This window comes from Haemaphysalis longicornis, unplaced genomic scaffold, assembly GCF_048455015.1.
Source record: "Haemaphysalis longicornis isolate Haplotype H1 unplaced genomic scaffold, Haemaphysalis longicornis Haplotype H1 scaffold_3, whole genome shotgun sequence".
Taxonomy (NCBI): domain Eukaryota; kingdom Metazoa; phylum Arthropoda; class Arachnida; order Ixodida; family Ixodidae; genus Haemaphysalis; species Haemaphysalis longicornis.
The window spans coordinates 18,356,268-18,374,727 of record NW_027526335.1 but is presented as its reverse complement, the minus strand read 5'-3'; the positions used below and the strand labels follow the sequence as shown (position 1 = coordinate 18,374,727).

General features: G+C 46.9%; 2 protein-coding genes across 4 annotated transcripts in view; one reads left to right on the top strand and one right to left on the bottom strand.

Moving 5' to 3' along the window:
- The first annotated feature begins 331 nt into the window (after positions 1-331).
- Positions 332-18,460, top strand: part of LOC144174051 (NEDD4-binding protein 2-like) — a 20,898-nt gene continuing 2,769 nt past the window's right edge. Inside the window, exons 1-10 of one of the 2 annotated variants that reach the window (XM_077702468.1) lie at positions 332-824; positions 1,388-3,967; positions 4,038-4,181; positions 4,745-4,935; positions 5,074-5,186; positions 5,265-5,388; positions 6,816-7,019; positions 10,451-10,518; positions 12,753-12,974; positions 15,956-18,460. The exon at positions 15,956-18,460 is cut by the window's right edge and continues 2,769 nt beyond it. In XM_077702468.1, the coding sequence (XP_077558594.1) occupies positions 575-824; positions 1,388-3,967; positions 4,038-4,181; positions 4,745-4,935; positions 5,074-5,186; positions 5,265-5,388; positions 6,816-7,019; positions 10,451-10,518; positions 12,753-12,974; positions 15,956-15,998 (3,939 nt within the window). In that variant the 5' untranslated portion in view covers positions 332-574 and the 3' untranslated portion in view covers positions 15,999-18,460. Of the gene's footprint in view, positions 825-1,387; positions 3,968-4,037; positions 4,182-4,744; positions 4,936-5,073; positions 5,187-5,264; positions 5,389-6,815; positions 7,020-10,411; positions 10,519-12,752; positions 12,975-15,955 lie in introns of those variants that run through there. The other variant, XM_077702469.1, reaches the window with a different exon arrangement.
- Positions 16,455-18,460, bottom strand: part of LOC144174055 (uncharacterized) — a 22,618-nt gene continuing 20,612 nt past the window's right edge. For both annotated transcript variants that reach the window (XM_077702472.1, XM_077702473.1), the window contains exon 8: positions 16,455-16,758. In XM_077702472.1, the coding sequence (XP_077558598.1) occupies positions 16,710-16,758 (49 nt within the window). In that variant the 3' untranslated portion in view covers positions 16,455-16,709. The remainder of the gene's footprint in view (positions 16,759-18,460) is intronic.

Sequence of the window (18,460 nt, the reverse complement as noted above, 5' to 3'; positions counted from 1 at the left end):
ACCTACGCTCCTTTTGGCACGACCAAACTCAAAGCCTACCTTCTGCGTGTCCTGCATGGATATTTAGCCAAATTATTCTGCTGAATGTTCGTTCATTTAATTGTAATTCAGGCCATTCTATTCAATTCACCTGCTCCGTGCACATCACGAGCATGATTGAAGAAGTCACAGGGTGGTTCGGCAAGTAATAGGCTTTTATACAAAAACAAACGAAATTTACTACATTCAAAATTAAAATAATACGTGCAGTTGCCCCAATTAAGATATAAATGTATTCATGTTTTCAGCTATATTCAACTTTTGTTTGCATCAACGTAAATGCGATGCTCCACATTTTCTTTCCCGCCGCCGCGCGAGTAACGTCAGTAGAAAATCGGCCGCTTCATAACATGCGATGAGGCGAGTTATGGTGAACTGCAAAATTGCAACCTGCTCATCTGGCACTTCGCTCAGGAAAATGGCCCATGCGTTAATCTACAGCACTTCCTGTTTCAGAGTGTTTTTCTCCGAGCAAAACGCGTACCTCAGGTACCCGCACACGTAGCGAGAGGACATTGCTCAACACACTGTGGTCATGCCTCGCAAGAAACGCATGCTCCAGCGGTCTGCTGCGGATGCTGCTTCTGGCCCCAGCGCACTAGAAAGGCCTGAAAGCCCCCAACCGTTCGGTGATGCGATTCTACCTGACGGCATCATTCGCAACACTTTCGCCATTGGTGAAGACATCCACCCTGCCGAGTGCCTCCGCAACATTCAGGAAATGTTCCAGGGCAAGCTTGACGCTGATGTTATACATATGGTGCTCGTCGAATGCGAGTTTAACGGTGAGAAAAACTCTTACTAATGTCTTTACTGATTGCGCATGCGAAAGTTTGCTGCACAAACTTGCTGTAATGATGTGTCACCCAAAAAGGACTTCCAATGACCTTCTAGTGTTTTGTTTGTGTACTGTTATCACGCATGGCGTGTCAGTATTTTCTGGCAGTGGCCTGCTTATCTGAATTGACTTGTACGATTTAATGATGGTTTCATTGGGTGCCAATTGAAGTGCACTCTGAGAGACCTCATCGGATGCACTCTGTGCAACCCGTAATGATTCCGAGCTTTGTGGCAGTTGCCTGTTACTACGACCGTTGAGGATGTAGGCTGTATCTTTGATTCTTGATCTGCGATCCTGCCTTGTATTATTGAATTCTTAATGCTGTTTGGTGACTGGATAGAGTGCGCCGACGGTCTATTTTCATCAGGAAGAATAAGCCTGCAATCCCGAAAAGTATTGTGTTAACTTTAATACCCAGTGACTCTGAAAAAGCTGTAAAAGCCTTCAATCGACGCAAATTCGCCGTTGTGTAAGCTCCTACATGTTGTCACCCATTTGCCTTTTCAGTGAACAATGCCCTGGAAGCACTCTTCACACTGCTGCCACCGGAAACAGGCGTTGAGCATCTGGCTCAGCCGAGCAACATGTCAACCAGCAGCGAGAGCCTGGCTGCAGGAGAGAACATCGTCACCTCCGAAGCCGAAGTTCACAAGTCTAGTGAGGACAGCGAGCGCGAGAGCCTGCTAGGCATGGATGGGGCATTGGCTTCTTCCTCGGACCTGGCGCTCTTTGTGGATGCTCCGCCTTTTGTGCCAAGCCAGCTTGCCGACAAACGGTGCCTCGAGGTCTTGCAAACTCCTCGTGCAGATCCCCCACTTGCATGGAGCAAGCTGCTGGGCTCTGGCTGTGAACTCGGCTTCAACATCACGCCACCACCGGGTCGCAGCAAGTCTGACGTCTTGTCCGCTTCGGCGAGGGAGCAGCAGCACATTTATGACTTGATGGCGCGGGGGCAGCGCGTGCTCGTTCTGATGAGAGGCCTGCCGGGCAGTGGCAAGACCACATTGGCACTCAAGATGCGTGGTGCCACTGGCGTCGTCCTGAGTGCGGACCATTTTTTCTACCGGGATGGCAGGTACAGCTTTGACAAGGCACGCCTTTCCGAAGCCCATGAGTGGAACAAGAGGAGGGCCAGGCAGGCCATGCAGGAGGGCCGCTCGCCTGTCATTATAGACAATACAAATGTGGAAGTGTGGGAAATGATGCCCTACGTCGCATTTGCATTGAGGTCGAAGTACCACGTGTGCGTGCTAGAGCCCGACACTCCCTGGAAGTTTGATGCGAGGCAGTTGGCACAAAAGAATGTGCATGGTGTTCACAGACAAACTATAGACTCAATGTTGGAGCGATATGACCGCAATGTTACGGGTGAATCTTTGTGTCAGAGCTTCGGGGTATCTCCCAATTTATCAGGCTCGTTGGCTGATTCGGGTTTAGATATAAGGGAAGGATGTGCTAATAATTCTTGTGGGACAGTTGAGAAAGCAATGTCAGAGCCATTGGTCTCACAAAATCCTAGTACATCATCATCATCCGATAAGGTATCCGTTGCTGCTCTGAAAGAAACTATAAGCTTGGGAGATTTAATGGCACTTGTCCAAAATGATAGTGAAGAGTCTGGGAGCAGAAGTCGTCAAAACTCGGATTCTTGGTCATCTGGCCACGATGCCAATGACTGGGAAGATGTGACAGAACGTGACGACGACTTCCTCTGGTCCGCCCGCAAGTGCCTGTCACCGTGTGCACAGACAGATGGTCCTCTGGGTGGCACCATACTGGAAGAGTGTGATGTCTCGGACCAGGAAAACAGCACAAGTCCTGCACCTGACACGAGTGCTGTAGAAAATGACCTAGAATCAACAGTTTCAACATTTCAAGCTAACGCTGAACCTCAGCCGTGTACAGACAAGGATACAGAGCAGGCTACAGAGGTGCCAAAGCCTGCAGTCGCGATCTCAGAAGCTGAGGTTGAACTGTACAGCACCGAGGAAGGGGCTGTGGACGTGCCCAAGCCACCAAGAGGGTCTCCAAGGCATCGTGTTGCCCCCGCACGAGATGACAGCGCTCCAGTCATTGAAGCAACACCAGCAGACTTTACTGTCCCATGGGAACCAACGGAGGAACACAACAGTGGTGGTACAACAGGGCCAAAAGAACAAAGATCTCCTCAGAGGTCCAAAAAGGGCTCCAAGGGGCTGTGTGACGACAGCCCTACTGCAAGCACGCCGAGAGAAGCTTCGCACACTGTTCCCAGGGTTGCTGAAAGCTCTAGGCACAACCACTTCTCAGCTCGTGGCCCTATTTTCGGACTGGAAAAAGTTGTTCGCAGTAGTACATGGACCCTTCCAGAGTTTAATCTTTACGAACCCATTGAACCTGAACAGGCGGCGGACAGTGGGCCGCAGTGTGCATACGTAGATGCATCAAGCTTCACTGACCCGGCAGATGTTGCAGTGGTGAGGAAAGTCCTCCGTGGTGAATCGGACGAGTTTGCAGTGGTTGTCGCCTCGGACTCTGTGCCAGTGGCGCCGGAGGAATCGTCCGCACGCCTTCCCCCGGCCTGTAAGCCAAACACACTGAACCGAAGCACGGACACAGATGACCTTCCAGCAGATGACTTGGACTATGCAAGCAGGCTCTCGCTGCTTCAGCAGTGCATGCCAACGGTGAAGCCTCCGGACTTGGAGGACATCTTTCAGCACTGTCACGGAGACCACATATGGGCCGCTGATTTGCTTCTGGACACTGATGTCTCCTGTGACCTTCAACCACTTGTCATCAAGGAGGAGTGCGAAGGAGGTGAAAATAGCAGTTCAAGTGCAACTAGTGAACGACGTGAGCCCGGTGTTGCACTGACACTGGCAACTACTAGTAAAGAGAAGCTTATTAAACAAGTGCCTCAAATGGAACCAGATGCCCAGTGTGTTGTGAAAGCACCGATTGAGGCAACAGCAGGAACACACTCCATGAACCCCCAGCAGCTGAATCCGGCGAATGCTGACCGAGAGTTCACTCTTCAGCTGGACCATTCGTTTGCGTGTCAGCTTGTCGAGGCTTTTGGATCAGAAGGACTGCATGTGTCCCTCGGTAAGGAGAATTCCTATTGTGCTTTCAAGTGTCCCGCGCAATGTTGTACTCATGTGGCACTTTTGTGTAGATGCTTTCAGAACTGCTGACCTCAGCGTGACAGTGACCTGCGAGCTTGCCAAGCAACTTCACCAGCTTTGGATGGACACCTTGAGGCAGGCAATGTCGAAGGAAGAGGAAGAGATGTTGAAGATGGCAGCCGACCCCTGTGAAGGTTGGTTTAATGTCCGTTCCCTTGACGTAACTGCTCAGCATCATGGCATATAATGGCTCAGGCATTCTCATCTGTTGGATTTTAAACATTTGGAAATACAAACACCAAAGAAGAAAAATACTGACTGTTTTGGTGTGCACAAGAGTTGCATCCAATGACTCATAACATGGTACTGCCAAGTAGCCTTCATTTCTGAGCTGGCTAGGATTGCTTCTCCTGAACAGCTAACCATAATCATGAGGAGGCAGTCTGTTGCAAAAAAATGCTGCATGTTGTAGTTTCACAAGCCCCACAGCCAATTGCTAGGGAAAGAAAGCACAGCAGTGTCAGCATTTATTTTTTATTGAACACATCAGTGATGTCCCAATCACACATACAACTCGCAGTTATGTAGTTGCTAGCGTACCACTCGCTCATTATTTGTAACCAAAATTTGGATGCAGACAATGGGAGACTGTTACTACATATGCGCCCAACGATTCATAGCTGTTGCAAATGTGAGCACACTCTGCAATAAATGTCCTCGTGTGCGAACGCAAATGCAGTGTTTGGTGTTTTTGCAGATGAACTGCAGAGCCTGCAGTTCGGGGGTGAGGGCAGCTCGAGGGAAAATGCTCCTGAAAATGGCCCTGTCATAGCTCCGCCGCCACCCGCGCTGAACGATGACCCACGCTGGAACAAACCGCCCAGCGAAATGAGTTTTCGGGAAATCATGGAAATGGAGGCGGCCTTGGAAGAGAAACGGAAGGACTGGGTACGTGCTGCTACACCTTGCCTTCACTTTCAGGAGCAAGATTAGAAGCGCGTTTGCCTGGCTGGTCTGTTGGCGATGTGCTGTGGGATTTGCAAAATGCCATTTTTTAAGACGAAGTACCCTCTGTTTATTTTTCAGACAAAAAGCAATGCTTACATGGACATGGCTACCAAGCTTAAGCACAAGCAGCTTTACGAGCGCTTCCCAGGTGTGGATAGACAGGCATTAGACGAGATCTTTGTAGCAAACAAGTAAGTTATAATCTACTTGGCTTCTGTCTAAAGAAAGAAGTAAACAATCACTGCTTTTCATTTTCCATGTGCCTGCAGTTATTCACTGATCCAGTCTGTCTCGACCATCAATGAGACGTTGGGAATGGCCTCGGACGAGAATAGTGATGAAAACTACGAAAAGCAGATTGTTGAGCTGGTCCAGATGGAAAGCATGCAGCCGGTAATGTCACTTTCAGTCGCCCCCTTTTCGTGCACAAGTTTTCCCTTCTCTGCATGAATTTTATTGCAAGTGCAAGGTCACTTGTATGTGTGGGGGCCATAAGGCAACATGGCCAAAAGTACTTTCTTTTTATCATAACAGGCCAAGCACTGTTTCATTGGAAGTTTTGATTGATTGTGTGGCTTATGGGAGCCATGAAGACAAAATACAAGTTTGTTTTATTTGAAAGATTTCGTGTTTTATAGCGTCCCCAGCACTTGTGCGTATTCACTGAGAAATTAATCAATTTAGAATAACATTTTGATTCTCCTGCCAAATCGTGTGTTTTGGTGACGTCTACAATGAAGTCATAACGGCGCGTATAGTACAAACTTCCACTGCGCCATTGGGCTCTGCAGCCTTGCTTGCCTTCAAACCTCACAGATGGCGCTAGCATACTCAGCACTCCGCCGTTGCCTTGTTTTTGACCGTATTTACACCTGGCTTGTTTTTGTTACGGTAGGAAGTAATCGCTTCGTGAAACATGGGGTATGCTTGACAAACAGGGTCACGTAAAGCAGCGTCGCTTACGCCAATCAGCCAGCATCATATAAGACAACTCCAAAGCGACGGACTGCTGTGCAGCTAAAACAAGCATAGTGCACCCAGTACCAACAGCAGTGCACATCGGTACCTCTATGTTTATGTGTATTTTCATAACTTTTGTTGTTTACCGCACCATTCTTACTGCTGTAAAATGGATATGCATTGCATTTAGGTGCAAATAGCTCGTTCGGCAAGCTTATAAGCTCTGCCTAAATTGCGTTTGCTTTTGCCGGCTTCAGCCAATCGCACAGCTGGGCTCATATGACATCATAGGTTCTGTTGTGGGAAATGCGTTAGGCTAGTGGGTCGCATGGCCGTTCCCTTTTTCCCTAATTATATAGCTTATTTGAGTGAAGAGTATGTTAAAAGTGGTGTCAGTATGACTCTAACGAGGCAACCTTTCGAATGAACCAAACTTGTGTTTTGTCTTCATGGCTCTTTTAATGCGCCGAAGCTATACCCCGGGCTGTGAGGTGCACCATAGTGGAGGGCTCCGGATTAATTTTGACCACCTGGGGTTCTTTAATGTGCGCCGAAATCTCAGCACGCAAGCGTTTTCGCTTTGCGCCTCCATCAGAAAGGCAGTTTCACAGGAAGTTTATTCATGAGGCTTTGTGCGTTTGTTTAGTGTCGAGTCTGTGTACATTCTGGATGTTCGTCGCAACAAGTGTGCACCTTTGCAACTTGTGTTGCTCACATGCACGCTGTGGTGATTCCTTGGGTGTAAAGAGTGAGCATTGATTAGTGGTGGCAAGTGAAGCAGGCATAAACTCTGGTGTAAAATGTAGCAGCTTCCCGTGCAGCCTGTAGTAAGTGCAACTGTGCTTGGCGTTCCCACACAGGATGAGGAGACTGAGGACATGACGTGGCAGCCCGTGGTGGAGGGCCACGAAGACATGTACGACCGACTGCGGCTGGTGGGCGACTACGACGTGATTCGACGAGAAGCCACCGTCCACTACCACATGCGGCAGGAGTCGTTCCGCAAGGCCAAGGAAGCCTACCATCGGGGCATGAAGACAGTGGCCGCTTTCTACTCACAGCAGGTGCGGGGGAGGGCCTTCAACTGGCACGGGGCAGCTTTCTTTGCAGGTGCCCCCAGAAAGTACGAGGTGGTAAAAAAGCGAGTAGTGTCCTTAGTAAGTGAGCACGTGGGCTCTCTGTTTGCTGCTGGTGTAGCTGCCGCGGCGGCCTTTCTAGTGTTTCGGTACCTTAAGAGGCCATCCGTTTGTATTGCTGATTGAAATTGCCCCTGGAGGCCAGGTTGCACTGGCTGTTCTACTCGAAGTGTCTGCATTTATGTGAGTGGGAAGTTTATTGGGGCAGTGGAATAAAGTACCAGTGCTAAATGTAAAAATTCTCATTCCCTTTTCTCACTAGTTATAAATAAATCTACAAATGACACAAGTGGACCTTATGCATGCTTCTGACCCATTTATTGTTCTGCTCATTGTTGCTTTCAGAAAGACAACTGTAGAAAAAAAACCAACCACATTGTTTTTCTTTTTCTCTTGGCAATGAAAAATGTGGCTGTGCATGTACTGTGCAGTTACAGGAATTACTTCTGTCCCTGAACTATATCTAGTAAAAAGTGAGATATTTAGCGGTACCTTCAAACGCCACAAGCGTCTCAGATATGGCTGCTTAATAGCATGAACTGAACTTCTCGGAACTTAATTTGATGCATATTTTTTTGCACATGTCAAACTTGAGACAGTAAGCACAAAGTGAGTTGAGTTGTGTGGACTGAGTTGAAGAAGAAGAAACACGTTTATTTGGGAGCAGAGTTAGTTGACGATGGTGGCCGCCGTTTTGGCGGCGACCAGTGAAGCTTGAGCCTCCTGGTCTGGGCAGCGCAACGCCTCCTCCCACTGCTCGCATGTGGTTATTTTCAGATGAGGATCTCTCGGTCGTCCCCACATAAGGGGCTGAAGGGTGCCGAGGGACTGGCAGGCAGTACAGTCAGGTGAAAGGTATAGGGCTGGCTGAATTAGGTGTAATTTAGCGGGACTGGGAAATGTGTTCGTCTGTAAAAGACGCCATGTGTGTTCTTTCTGGATGGTGAGTTGTGTGTATGCTGGGGGAGAGAGGCGGTAATGGGTGGTAATTCCGTTGTACGTGAAAGCTGCCTCAAATGTGCAGCAAAATGCCCAAGACAAACGGATGCAATAAACCTATGCTTGAATCTATCCTGGAAACCAAAAAAAATGCGCAGGTATTCAGGCCTCTTTCCTTTCACTTCGATAGTTTGCCTTTTCTGCATGGTTTGTGAGCAGTTGGCCCTTAAAAGCCATCTGAACTCATTATTTTTTTTGTCCCAATTATATAAAAATAGCAGTTTACGCACGTGAAATCACCATGGCAAAGTCCTAAACCTGGTAGCCACATTGAACTGCATGCTTTCACAGTAGCTCTTGAGTAGACAATGCTGCAATAAGTGGAGAGTTGCCAAGAACTATATCTGGGTGGGCTGCGACTACGAAAAGTAATCCATCCCGCATAGCTCACGATTCTCCTGTGACCAGGAGAGGTCTTCAATGGGAGTTTTCCATGTTGGCTTGCCACTGTCAGTATGTACTATACATGCATGCTACACGTGGAATTTTCCTCCGTGCTCAAAATCAACGGGTTTTTGGTTCTTGCGATGATGTGGCATAGACATTTATGGCCACCCAATAAAAGCAGTGTGCTTTCTCAAGCAACCAAAGAGTCAAATAGGCACAGGAGTGTTTGTTCACCGGTTTTCGACATCAGCGAGTCGGTGTTTCACTGTCCAAAGTCTCTGCGAGGTGGTACTGCAAAGCCACAAGAAGCTTAAAGAATACCTGGCCTTAAGAAAGTGCACAAGTGGCAGTACAGTAAAACCTCATTACAAGAGACACTCAAGGGAACCAAAAAACGTGTCTCTTGTAACCAAGGTCTCCTGTATGCAATGTTGCTAACATGGCGAACATAGGAAAACCAACCAAACCGCTTTCATTCAAACGTCTCTTATAACCAAGTGTTTCGTGTAACGAGGTTTTACTGTAAATGTATTTTATGCCAAACAGTTTCTGTTGAAGTTATACCTGGAAGATTGTATTTCAACACGCCAGCTGAAGCTGGATAAATTTAATGTCGCACGAAGCACAGGCATCTCTTCGAAAGAAGCTAGAGATCACATACCAGGAGTTGTGAGCACCCCTAAGGACCGTAACAGCACTGAAACTGCAGGAAAATATCAAGCAGCGGTAAGCCACATCCTAATATTGGCATTTAATTGGTTTTCAAACATTGCTTCAATGTGGTTGTATATGTGCAAGATTTCGGTACATTTAAGGATGTGGCCAAGGGGCAGAGTTCTAAGTTGTGTCCATTTTGTGTCCGTTTCAAGTCTTGACACAGTTCCGGTTGCTGGTCCGCTGACTTGCACAGAAACCAAGAGCCCCACTTTGCTTGTTTTTGTCACATCCATTTTGTACGCCCTCATCCAGTCATAGCTTGCTTGAAGTGAATGGACACTTTGAAATGGACAAAACTCTGAGTGCCTCTCCAGGTGTAGCTTTGACGCGTCAAAACCATATTTGACTTTGGTTCAATGTTGCACCATTGCTATTGCTGCAGTAGTAGCCACCACAGGTCTCAAAATTATTCACATAAGCAGCAACGTTTTGGCATCTTGAAATCTAATGAAACAGATTGCAAGGGTACAAGTACTACAGGTGCCTATGACACTTGTAGAGCTTATAGAACTTTTTACTCAGAGACTTTTTAAAAATAAAAATAGCTTGAAATGCGTACTTGCTAGTACGTACCCCTATCGTTTTTTTTTATCTTACTAAAAAAACAGAAGACAATAAGGTTTTTTAATGAAATTCTGATATAATCACTCGATGTACTCCAACTCGATGTTCTCACAAAAGCCGTGTGTAATACTCTGTTTAAGCTCTTGCTCATTAACAATTGCTGGCCCCCTTACAACCTTCCTTGTTTACTTTTTATTTCTGCAGGCAAGCTCTGCTACAACCTCTCATGCCTTTGATCCCATCAGATGTTCTATTCTAATGAAAAGATAGGACGGTGCCTTGCCGCATGTTGGCACATCTTGGCAGTTAGCAATGCGATCTCCAGCTTTTCAATGCATTGCATATAACTTTGTTTTGTGGCATATCTGGTGTGGAAATTATGATACAAAATGTGCTTCCCACGATGCGCATTGAAAAGCAGCAGCTGCTGCTACCACTGCCCACTTGATTTTTCTCGTATACATCATTTCCAGCCACTGGTAATAGCCTACCTTGCCTTTTTTTTTTTCCAGTTTGTTTTAAAAAAAAATGCGAGTTTTCATGGGTCATCTGTGTTGTGCTCTTTCTTATTTTCCGCATAGTGTTTTGCAGTTGCTGTTCGTTTTACGTGTGCTATTACGTGACATTAGTTTTACGTTTTTAAAAACCCATAGCTCTGCCAACCTTCATTCTCCACCTCTGGGTGTGTTTAGGGCCGAGCGTATGCAGAGAAGATGAGGGAAGCAAACGAACGTGCCTCGTGGAAGCTACTGCAGCTTAGGTAAGGGAACGGCCGTGCCGTTTTACTTGTCCGGCCAGTGTGCAATAATAGCCCCTGGTCGTGCCACTGGCAAGCTGCTCTTGCGTGTCAGGAGCGGCAAGCCAAAAGCTCTCTCTCGCCTGTTAAAAATCAGTCACCACATGTGTTGGTAAACATCCTGCGGTTAAATTTCCTGGCAAGCATTTTTTTTAATCATTCTTGTTTTGCCTGGGACATAGAATTACTAAAGGAGCACGCACACATAACTAAAAGGGGGTCCAAAAACATGTTTTGAACATAGCCAGTAAGCTTGTCAAGTTGTAAAGTACACCATTACACTGCAAAGCTTGCCATTGCTTTCCTGGACTAATTTCAAATCCCTGCCATCTTTTCAACATTTGCATATCGCTGATTTGATTGTAGGGTGTAACGTGCCGACGCAACGCAGGCGATGAGGCGCGCCGTAGTGGAGGGCTCCGGATTAATTTTGACCACCTGGGGATCTTTAACATGCGTCGAAATCTCGTACACACGGGCGTCTTTGCTTTTCGCCTCCATCAGAAAAGCGGCCGCCGCGGCCGGGGATCGCACCTGCGACCTCGTGCTCAGCAGCGCAACGCCTTAGCCACTGGGCCACCGCGGCGGGTGCATATCAGCACTATGTTTGCATACGACTATGCAAAGATCCCTGGGTGTTTTTTTTGTGGGTGTGTGTGCATGTCTGGAGTTCACTGTACTTCCAGCAATGCGCAAGTATCTTTCTCACGCCGCCTGCTCTCCACCAACATCAACATTTTTATTGATTAGTGTTTTCTGCAGCATGATTGTGTGTGCGATATAATGTTTGTCTATTTAGACCTTTTATTAAGGGTACTTTATGATACATTTTGTCGCAAGACAAGCACACACGTTTGCGGAAGGGGATTGTGTGGGCTGCCAAGGCCCACAGTTCCTTTGTGGGTTGGTGGCATATATCCAAATATCTTACCAGTGTGCGTTCGTAAGTGTGTGGTGCAATTCATCGTCTTTTGCATTCTAGTTTTCCGTTCCCACCTGGCCAGATTTCCAAAAGCGCAAACTGCTATTATCAGCATTTGGTTTTCGCACAGCAGGTCTGCAACACATTTTATAAAATTCAAACATTTACTTCTCCGATCTAGGTGCAAATTGAATCTGCAATATCAGACTGCACGGGAGCAAACTACGGGACTGCCGGAAATCCACCCAAGTGTGGTTGATAGCATGCGGTAGTTTTTGCATACATTGAAGAGGTTTGCCAGGGCATTGCAGAAGACTGTTCAAGTGCATACAAGGCCATGTCATGCACGACTTGCATGATCAGCCTGGAAATCTCGAAAATTTTTGGACTTTTCTTGCTTGCACAACAGATGGTACTACTACCCTGTTGAAGGCTTTGGTGAGATGTATGAAATAGTCTCCCAAGCCGAGCATTAGACAATGACATGTGCAGAGTCAGGCCAGCCTAAGCTATCTCCAGCCAGTGCTCCCCGATGTGCACTGGGCTACGAAGGTGCAGTAAAAAAAGGGAAGAAACGCACACTTTTCTGGAATGCAACAGCTCCGTTAATACTGCTCGCAAGAGCAAAAGCACAAGTGCTTTGGGTGTTTTATAAATGCTTCTTCGGGCTCCTGCCTAGACACTGGCCCTGCAATGGACCTTTTTCCAGTAGCGATCTGCACATGCGCGGGCTGCTGGTCCACCATGCTTGGCAGCTGCCTCCGGCAAGCAAAACAAAAGGGCGCCCCTCAGCTTTCTGCTTGGGAAGCGGCTATGGTGTCGAGTGCTGCACGTTTTTATTTTTTCTCTTTCAACAGCTCGTGGTGGGCTCATACGTGCACACAAAAAAAGGGCTTTCTAAAGAAAGGGGCAAAAGCGTTTGAGGCTGACCGCACTGCGAGCACATGCCTGCGAGTAACGGAGTAATGAAAAAAAATCAAGAAAAAGGGGCATTTCGACCACTGCACGTTAGTCACAGGAGTGTGCGCCTGCTACCGTGACATTCACGTGAACGTTACGGGTGACGGGTGGGTGCGCGGGAGGGACTGCAGGACGGGGATATTTTGTGCGTGAGTTCTCCGAAAGCATGACTTTCGTTGGGGCGTGCCTTACTGCCATTTTTAGTTCCCCTCGCGGCCGCTAGGAGGACTGGCACTGGAGAGAGGTCCATTCGGGTGTCTGTGTTGCCGGAACGATCCGTGCACACAGTATCAATGGCCCTCCCTGTCCCCCCTAGGAATGCGCAGTGTGACGACAACAGCCTGGACCTGCACGGGCTGCACGTGCAAGAGGCCATCCAGGTGCTGAAGAACTTTGTGAAGCTCAAGAAGCGCGAGTCCTGGTGCCTGCAGAAGAAGCAGACGCTGCGCATCATCACGGGCCGGGGGGCCCACAGCGCCCTCAACATCCCCAAGGTCAAGTTTGCCGTCGAGGGATACCTGCTCAGCAGCCAACTCAAGTGAGTGCCACCCCAAAAGAGAACGGAAACCTCTGCGGGTATACTAGATGCATGACGAGCCTGCGTAATGCGCAACGGGTTGGCGGTTGTTTAAAAGACATAACGGTGCAGATGGAGGCAAAGCGGGGATAGATAACTTAGACGCAGTGGCTTGGAGTTCAGATGTGATTGTGGCAAACATTGAAGGCCTAGCATAGCTGAAATGTTTTTACCTAGGCTCAGAGCAGACTGCCACATAAATGGAATCTGCATATTTACCCACATTTTTTTGTTTAAATGTGTTTTATTACATTGCAGCTCTTAGTGGGAGCATTTTGAGACTTTCATTGCTTGGGGGCATAGACAGTAAATTCGAGCTGTGCGTGTCAGTTGCTGCCAAGGTGTTGCACGTCTTGCACATAAGCATTGCACAATCCTGCACTCCAGGGCACAGAGGATTGCCTGGCTCATGGCACCTTGCTTGCCCTTAAAGCTGACCCAACCAGTCTCTTTTGCCCTCAGGGTGGGCTTGATTGCCTTTGTTTTTGCATTTCCATGCAATTACTTAGTCATAAACTTAGTTATAAAACTTCCCTCAGCCCCTCAACAAAAGAAATGTTGCAGCAGGAACAGCTGCTGCTCTTTAGGGCAACGACAGCAGCACCTGTTCCCTTCTGCGCAGCAGTCGTGAATTGCTGGCCAGGCCCATGGTTCCTGCTCTTCTCCTGGTTATGTTAAAGAGAAAAAGAGTGCAGTAATTCCAGAGAAAAGACATGATCCCCCTCGCTTCGAAATACATTTGGCTAGCGTCTGCAGATAGTCGTTATAAAACCTTCAAAATTTCTATGTGGAAAGGGAACAAGAATGCAGGCAGATAGGCATACCCTATACAGTAGAACCTGTTCATATGCTCCCTGTTCGTACGATTTCCCAGTTACTACGCTCTCAATTGTTAACACCAAAAGCGCCCCATATTGTTATGGTGTTTATTATTTTATTTTATTTTTTTTTTCTGGTTACTATATTCCTGGATAATACGATTTCCCGAGAAGTACGTTCAAAATTTCAAAAACTTTATCCAACTACTACCGGATGATACGTTTTACAGGGAACAAAAAATGTGCTTACGTGCGTGTGGACCGAGGCTCAGCAGGCATGGCACAATAAGCAGGCGCCAAGCGCTGGTCGGGCCACCTTGGTCACCGTGATGGCTTTCCCACAGTGCTGGGCTTGCCGGAGTCACTCGGTAACGCAGCTGACTTTAGCCAACGTCGCTTGTATAACGGCGTCCTAATGTGTGAAACGCTAACCCTGGAAGAAATCATGCCGGAATCAGGCCATGAAGCAGCGTCGGTGCTGGATGAAGCCTCCAAGAAGATGGCAGTGATGATGAGGGGGAACAAGTGGCGTCTCCGGCAGCCACATATGCTGAGGCTTATTAGCCGCCTGAGCATATGTGGCCTGTGTCGCCTCTGTGGCTTGGAAGAGGTGCGGAGCTACTTTTTCGCAAAGGACAATCCCAGTGCAGACAAAAGTCTGCAATGTTTAGAAAAGGAGCTCTTGCTCCCAAAGGGCCGCAGCATGCGCCAGCAGACGTTGACAGACATGTACAAGTGAAAAAGACCATTAAATGCTCATGTTCATCTTCTGATCGCATTTTTTTTACTGCGGCGGATCATACGTTTTTCCAGATACTAGTATGTGTCTCCCTCGCTTTTTTTTTTTTTTTTTTTTTTTGTATGTATGTATCAACAAGGTTCTACTGTATACAGAAGCAATCACATTGTTCGCCTCGGACTAACAACAGACCCCTATAGTGACAATTGTTCTTCTATGGAAACAGTTGAACATAATTCATAATGTGCGACATATATGACACCAAGATCACACTTTCTTCAGGGCATTTAGTGCCTAGAACAAAGGCCAGCAACTGTAAAGGCTATTCTAGGACCATGAACTTGCCCCTCAAAGCAGCACCAGGCTCTGAGAAATTTGTTTTTCTGTTTGGAAGACATTGGCCGTGTTGTGAAAATTGTGAATTTCTGTACACGAGCTAAAAAATACCGTATTTACTCGCGTAATGATCGCACTTTTTTTTTCCAAAAATGATGCAAAGTTTACCTCGCGATCATTACGCAAGGTAAATTTTTCGGGAAAAAGTTTTAGTGCAGAAAATGCATGTTGCAGGTCGGAATGTTTACGATCAGTCTCATGAACATAATAAACATAACAGATTAAAAAATAATAAAAAATCCACTGACCACCGAATGACCACCGAGTGATGCAAAATGCAGTGTTTTTATTACGGAACGCGTCGTGAACGAGTTTGCTGTGAGGTGAGACCAGGTCGACCAATAAGTGGCTTCTGCTGTCAGCGTGTGGGACATCCAGACACGGCTGCCAACGCACCAAGCCATGCGCGTTTTGTTATGTTTTGTGTTAACATTAAGTGCATTTAGTGAGAGTTTCTTCTGCACCAATAATGAACTCATACACGCTTGCCGATATCGCTAATTTCATCATGTCCGCAGCAATAACGTAGCCATGTCCGCTTTGAAAGAGGAAGAAACTAACGTAAGCAGGATCATCTTCGTCTAGACTTGGCACACAACGGCATATGGCGGCGGCAAGTTCAGGGTGCGATCATTTCGCGGGAAATAAAAAAAAGTCATATTTTGATGACGAACTTTAGGGGTGCGATCATTACGCGAGTGCGATCATTATGCGAGTAAATACGGTAGTCCATCATCGGCTGACGAGTCCGTGCCATTTTTCTTTTTTCTCTCATGCCCAGCTTCTTCTAGGGCCATTTTTTCCCCTATATCCCCAATTCTCTGTACCTATGTGGGTGATTGTAAACACGGCAAAAAAAGCTCTCTGCTCTTTCAAAAAAGCGCCTTCTTTCTGCCTCTCTTGCCCTATTTTTCTCTGGCACAACACGAGTGGCTGTTTTCCTGCGAAGCTTTTGAGGCTACAAGCTGGCATCGTGCTTTTTGTTTCAGCTATAGAGAAGTGCAAGCTGGGATGTTTCACGTCATGCTGTAGGGGATCTGCGCTTGGACTTTGCATCGTGTGCTACCTGGAGACAACTGACCACCATTTTATATTTTGCCCTACAAATTTTAAGCATGCTGCTCACGAAGGGTTGTAATTGGCGTATTTTGTTTTTCAAGATGTCTTGCTTTAGGCATCCAGTAGCTTTTATCAGTATTTTTGTTGAAAGTGTGTTTGCTTTACGGCGTGTAGCTGGCGTTTGTACGTCGATGGTGTTGTGCGGTGCTGGTAGTAGTATTCTCTGTTGAGCAGCCGTGGCTGGTGCGTCCGTTTAGGGTTAGCAGGCATGTGTTGTTAGAGCATGGTTGTCATTTGTTGGTGGGCTCAAGGTTCGCTTCATTTATGAATTGTGATGTTATTGTTTCACTCACAAGTGTGTGGAAGCAGGGGCGTGGAAGCACTGATCTCACCTGTTTGTACAAGATGTAAATAGGCTTTTACACAGTGTTTGGACAACGTTTTATTTTATTGTGCAAGGGCTAGTTATTACGAGCTCTCTGCTGTAGCTTTGTACATTTCATGCTATCATAGTCACCGTTCTTGTTGATCACGCAGTTCCACGTCATGCGAGAAATCAGGCCAGAAGAGAATTTAACTGGTGTCGACTTAGATGTGGGATTATGACTATGAGATGTGCGAAGGGCAGCTTCCAGTTGAGCTTGTGCAGCGGCAGTGTGCTGGAAGCATTCAGTGGAGAAGGTCCTAGAACCCCGAGTTCATCACTGCCATGTTGTGCACGTCTTTTACACACCTGAAATGTAAAGAAAGGCACCTCATCTCACTCACCTGTACGGTACAGAACAAGCTTCTTACTTAAAGAGGATGCGGAACCCCTCAGTAGGTAGGGGTCAGTAAATTGTGCTTAACTCTGAAGCTTATGCTTAGTGAGGTTTTGAGGTTTCAGTGGGAGATAGCTGCTGTACGCTCACTGCTGTTCGCCTTAAATTTTTTAATGTAAAGCTGTTGCCTTGGCCTCACATTGATTGTGCTTGGAGACATTGATAGTAACTTGGTGACCATTCATACCTTTTATTGCCAGAATGGAGTGGCTGTCCCATAAAGTTTTTGGTACACAAGACAGGTCTACCAGTTCATTTACTTCCCAGGAAGACGTTTTAGCTACTTGCTCATGTATGGGAAAATTTTATTCTGTTAAAGGGACACTAAAGGGTAAAAACAGGTTTGCCTGTATTGATAGATTTCAGTGCTGAGAATCTAAATGCACCATTCTCGCGACTAGCAGTTGTTGGGAGAAAATGCCAGAAACATGAAAATGGTTGTCAAAGTCCCCTACACTTTTAGGTACTATGGTTTGTGATGTCACAAAAGTTGTGAACGGCAATAGCTCACTGGAGAAGCATCTATAAATATTTCCTGACATAAACAGTTCGTAGGTGCTTGAGCACATGAAATAAATATACATCAAAGCTTTACCTGAGCTCACCTTATTTAAAAAACACAGACTACAGCTTTTATACATTGGGAGAGCTCACCTTATTTAAAAACACTGACAACAGCTTTTATACATTGTGAGATAGGCTTGCTTCCATCACGCTTCAGAGTCGGCCACCATGTTTTCAGTTTCGCTTTGGAAAAGACATGCTCTACATTAAGCACAATTAGCAAAATCAATAATCTGTAATGGTGAACACCAGGGCTTCTGCAAGCAATAACCTCGGCAGGAAGCAGCAAAGGGAACAAGATGTTTAAGTGACTCAACTGAGCTTCTAATGGTCCGTTCTCCACGTGTGGATGCTGCTATCAGTAAAGCGTGCCCATGTGCAGTTCGAACCTTATCACCCTTGAAAGGTAAAGAGGTCAGTAAATTGTGCTTAACTCTGAAGCTTATGCTTAGTGAGGTTTTGTGCTTGTGCTTTTCAGTTCACAAGTTGCTGTTGATAATCCGTAAGCATCTCTTAGCTCTATGCTTGGGCCCGGGGGAGCCGGTCAGGACTACCCAATTGTAATGTTTGCAAGTCGTAATATGTGGCCGGCGGTTTATTCAAGGGGCGTACAAAAAGACATCTTCACTGTCAGCTTATTGATTTCGACTGCTCAAAGCGGGGAGCGTGGTCGCAATTGATTGCATTTCACTGACGCACTGTTTACCGGGCCGTGAAGACGCCAGCGCGGGAGCTCACTAGAACAGCGTTGGAGAAAGCCCGTGCCGTACCCGTTTTACGGTTCATCTCTCAGGTGTGTGGCCTTGGGCAGTGGTTGATGCGGCGGTGTTGCCATGGGCATCACTGATATGTCAAAAAGCATTTCTTATTCCACCGGGAAGAGATCATAAAAGGGCAAGCCTGCCATCTCGACTAGAGAAACGTTTTCAGCGTCGGCCATCGCTTGCAGATGTAAAAGCTACCGTTCCCAGCCAGCGTGAGGGCGTCTGGACTGTACCGGTGCCTCGCTCGTACCTTGTGACGCAATGGTTATGTTATGGGAAAAAATGA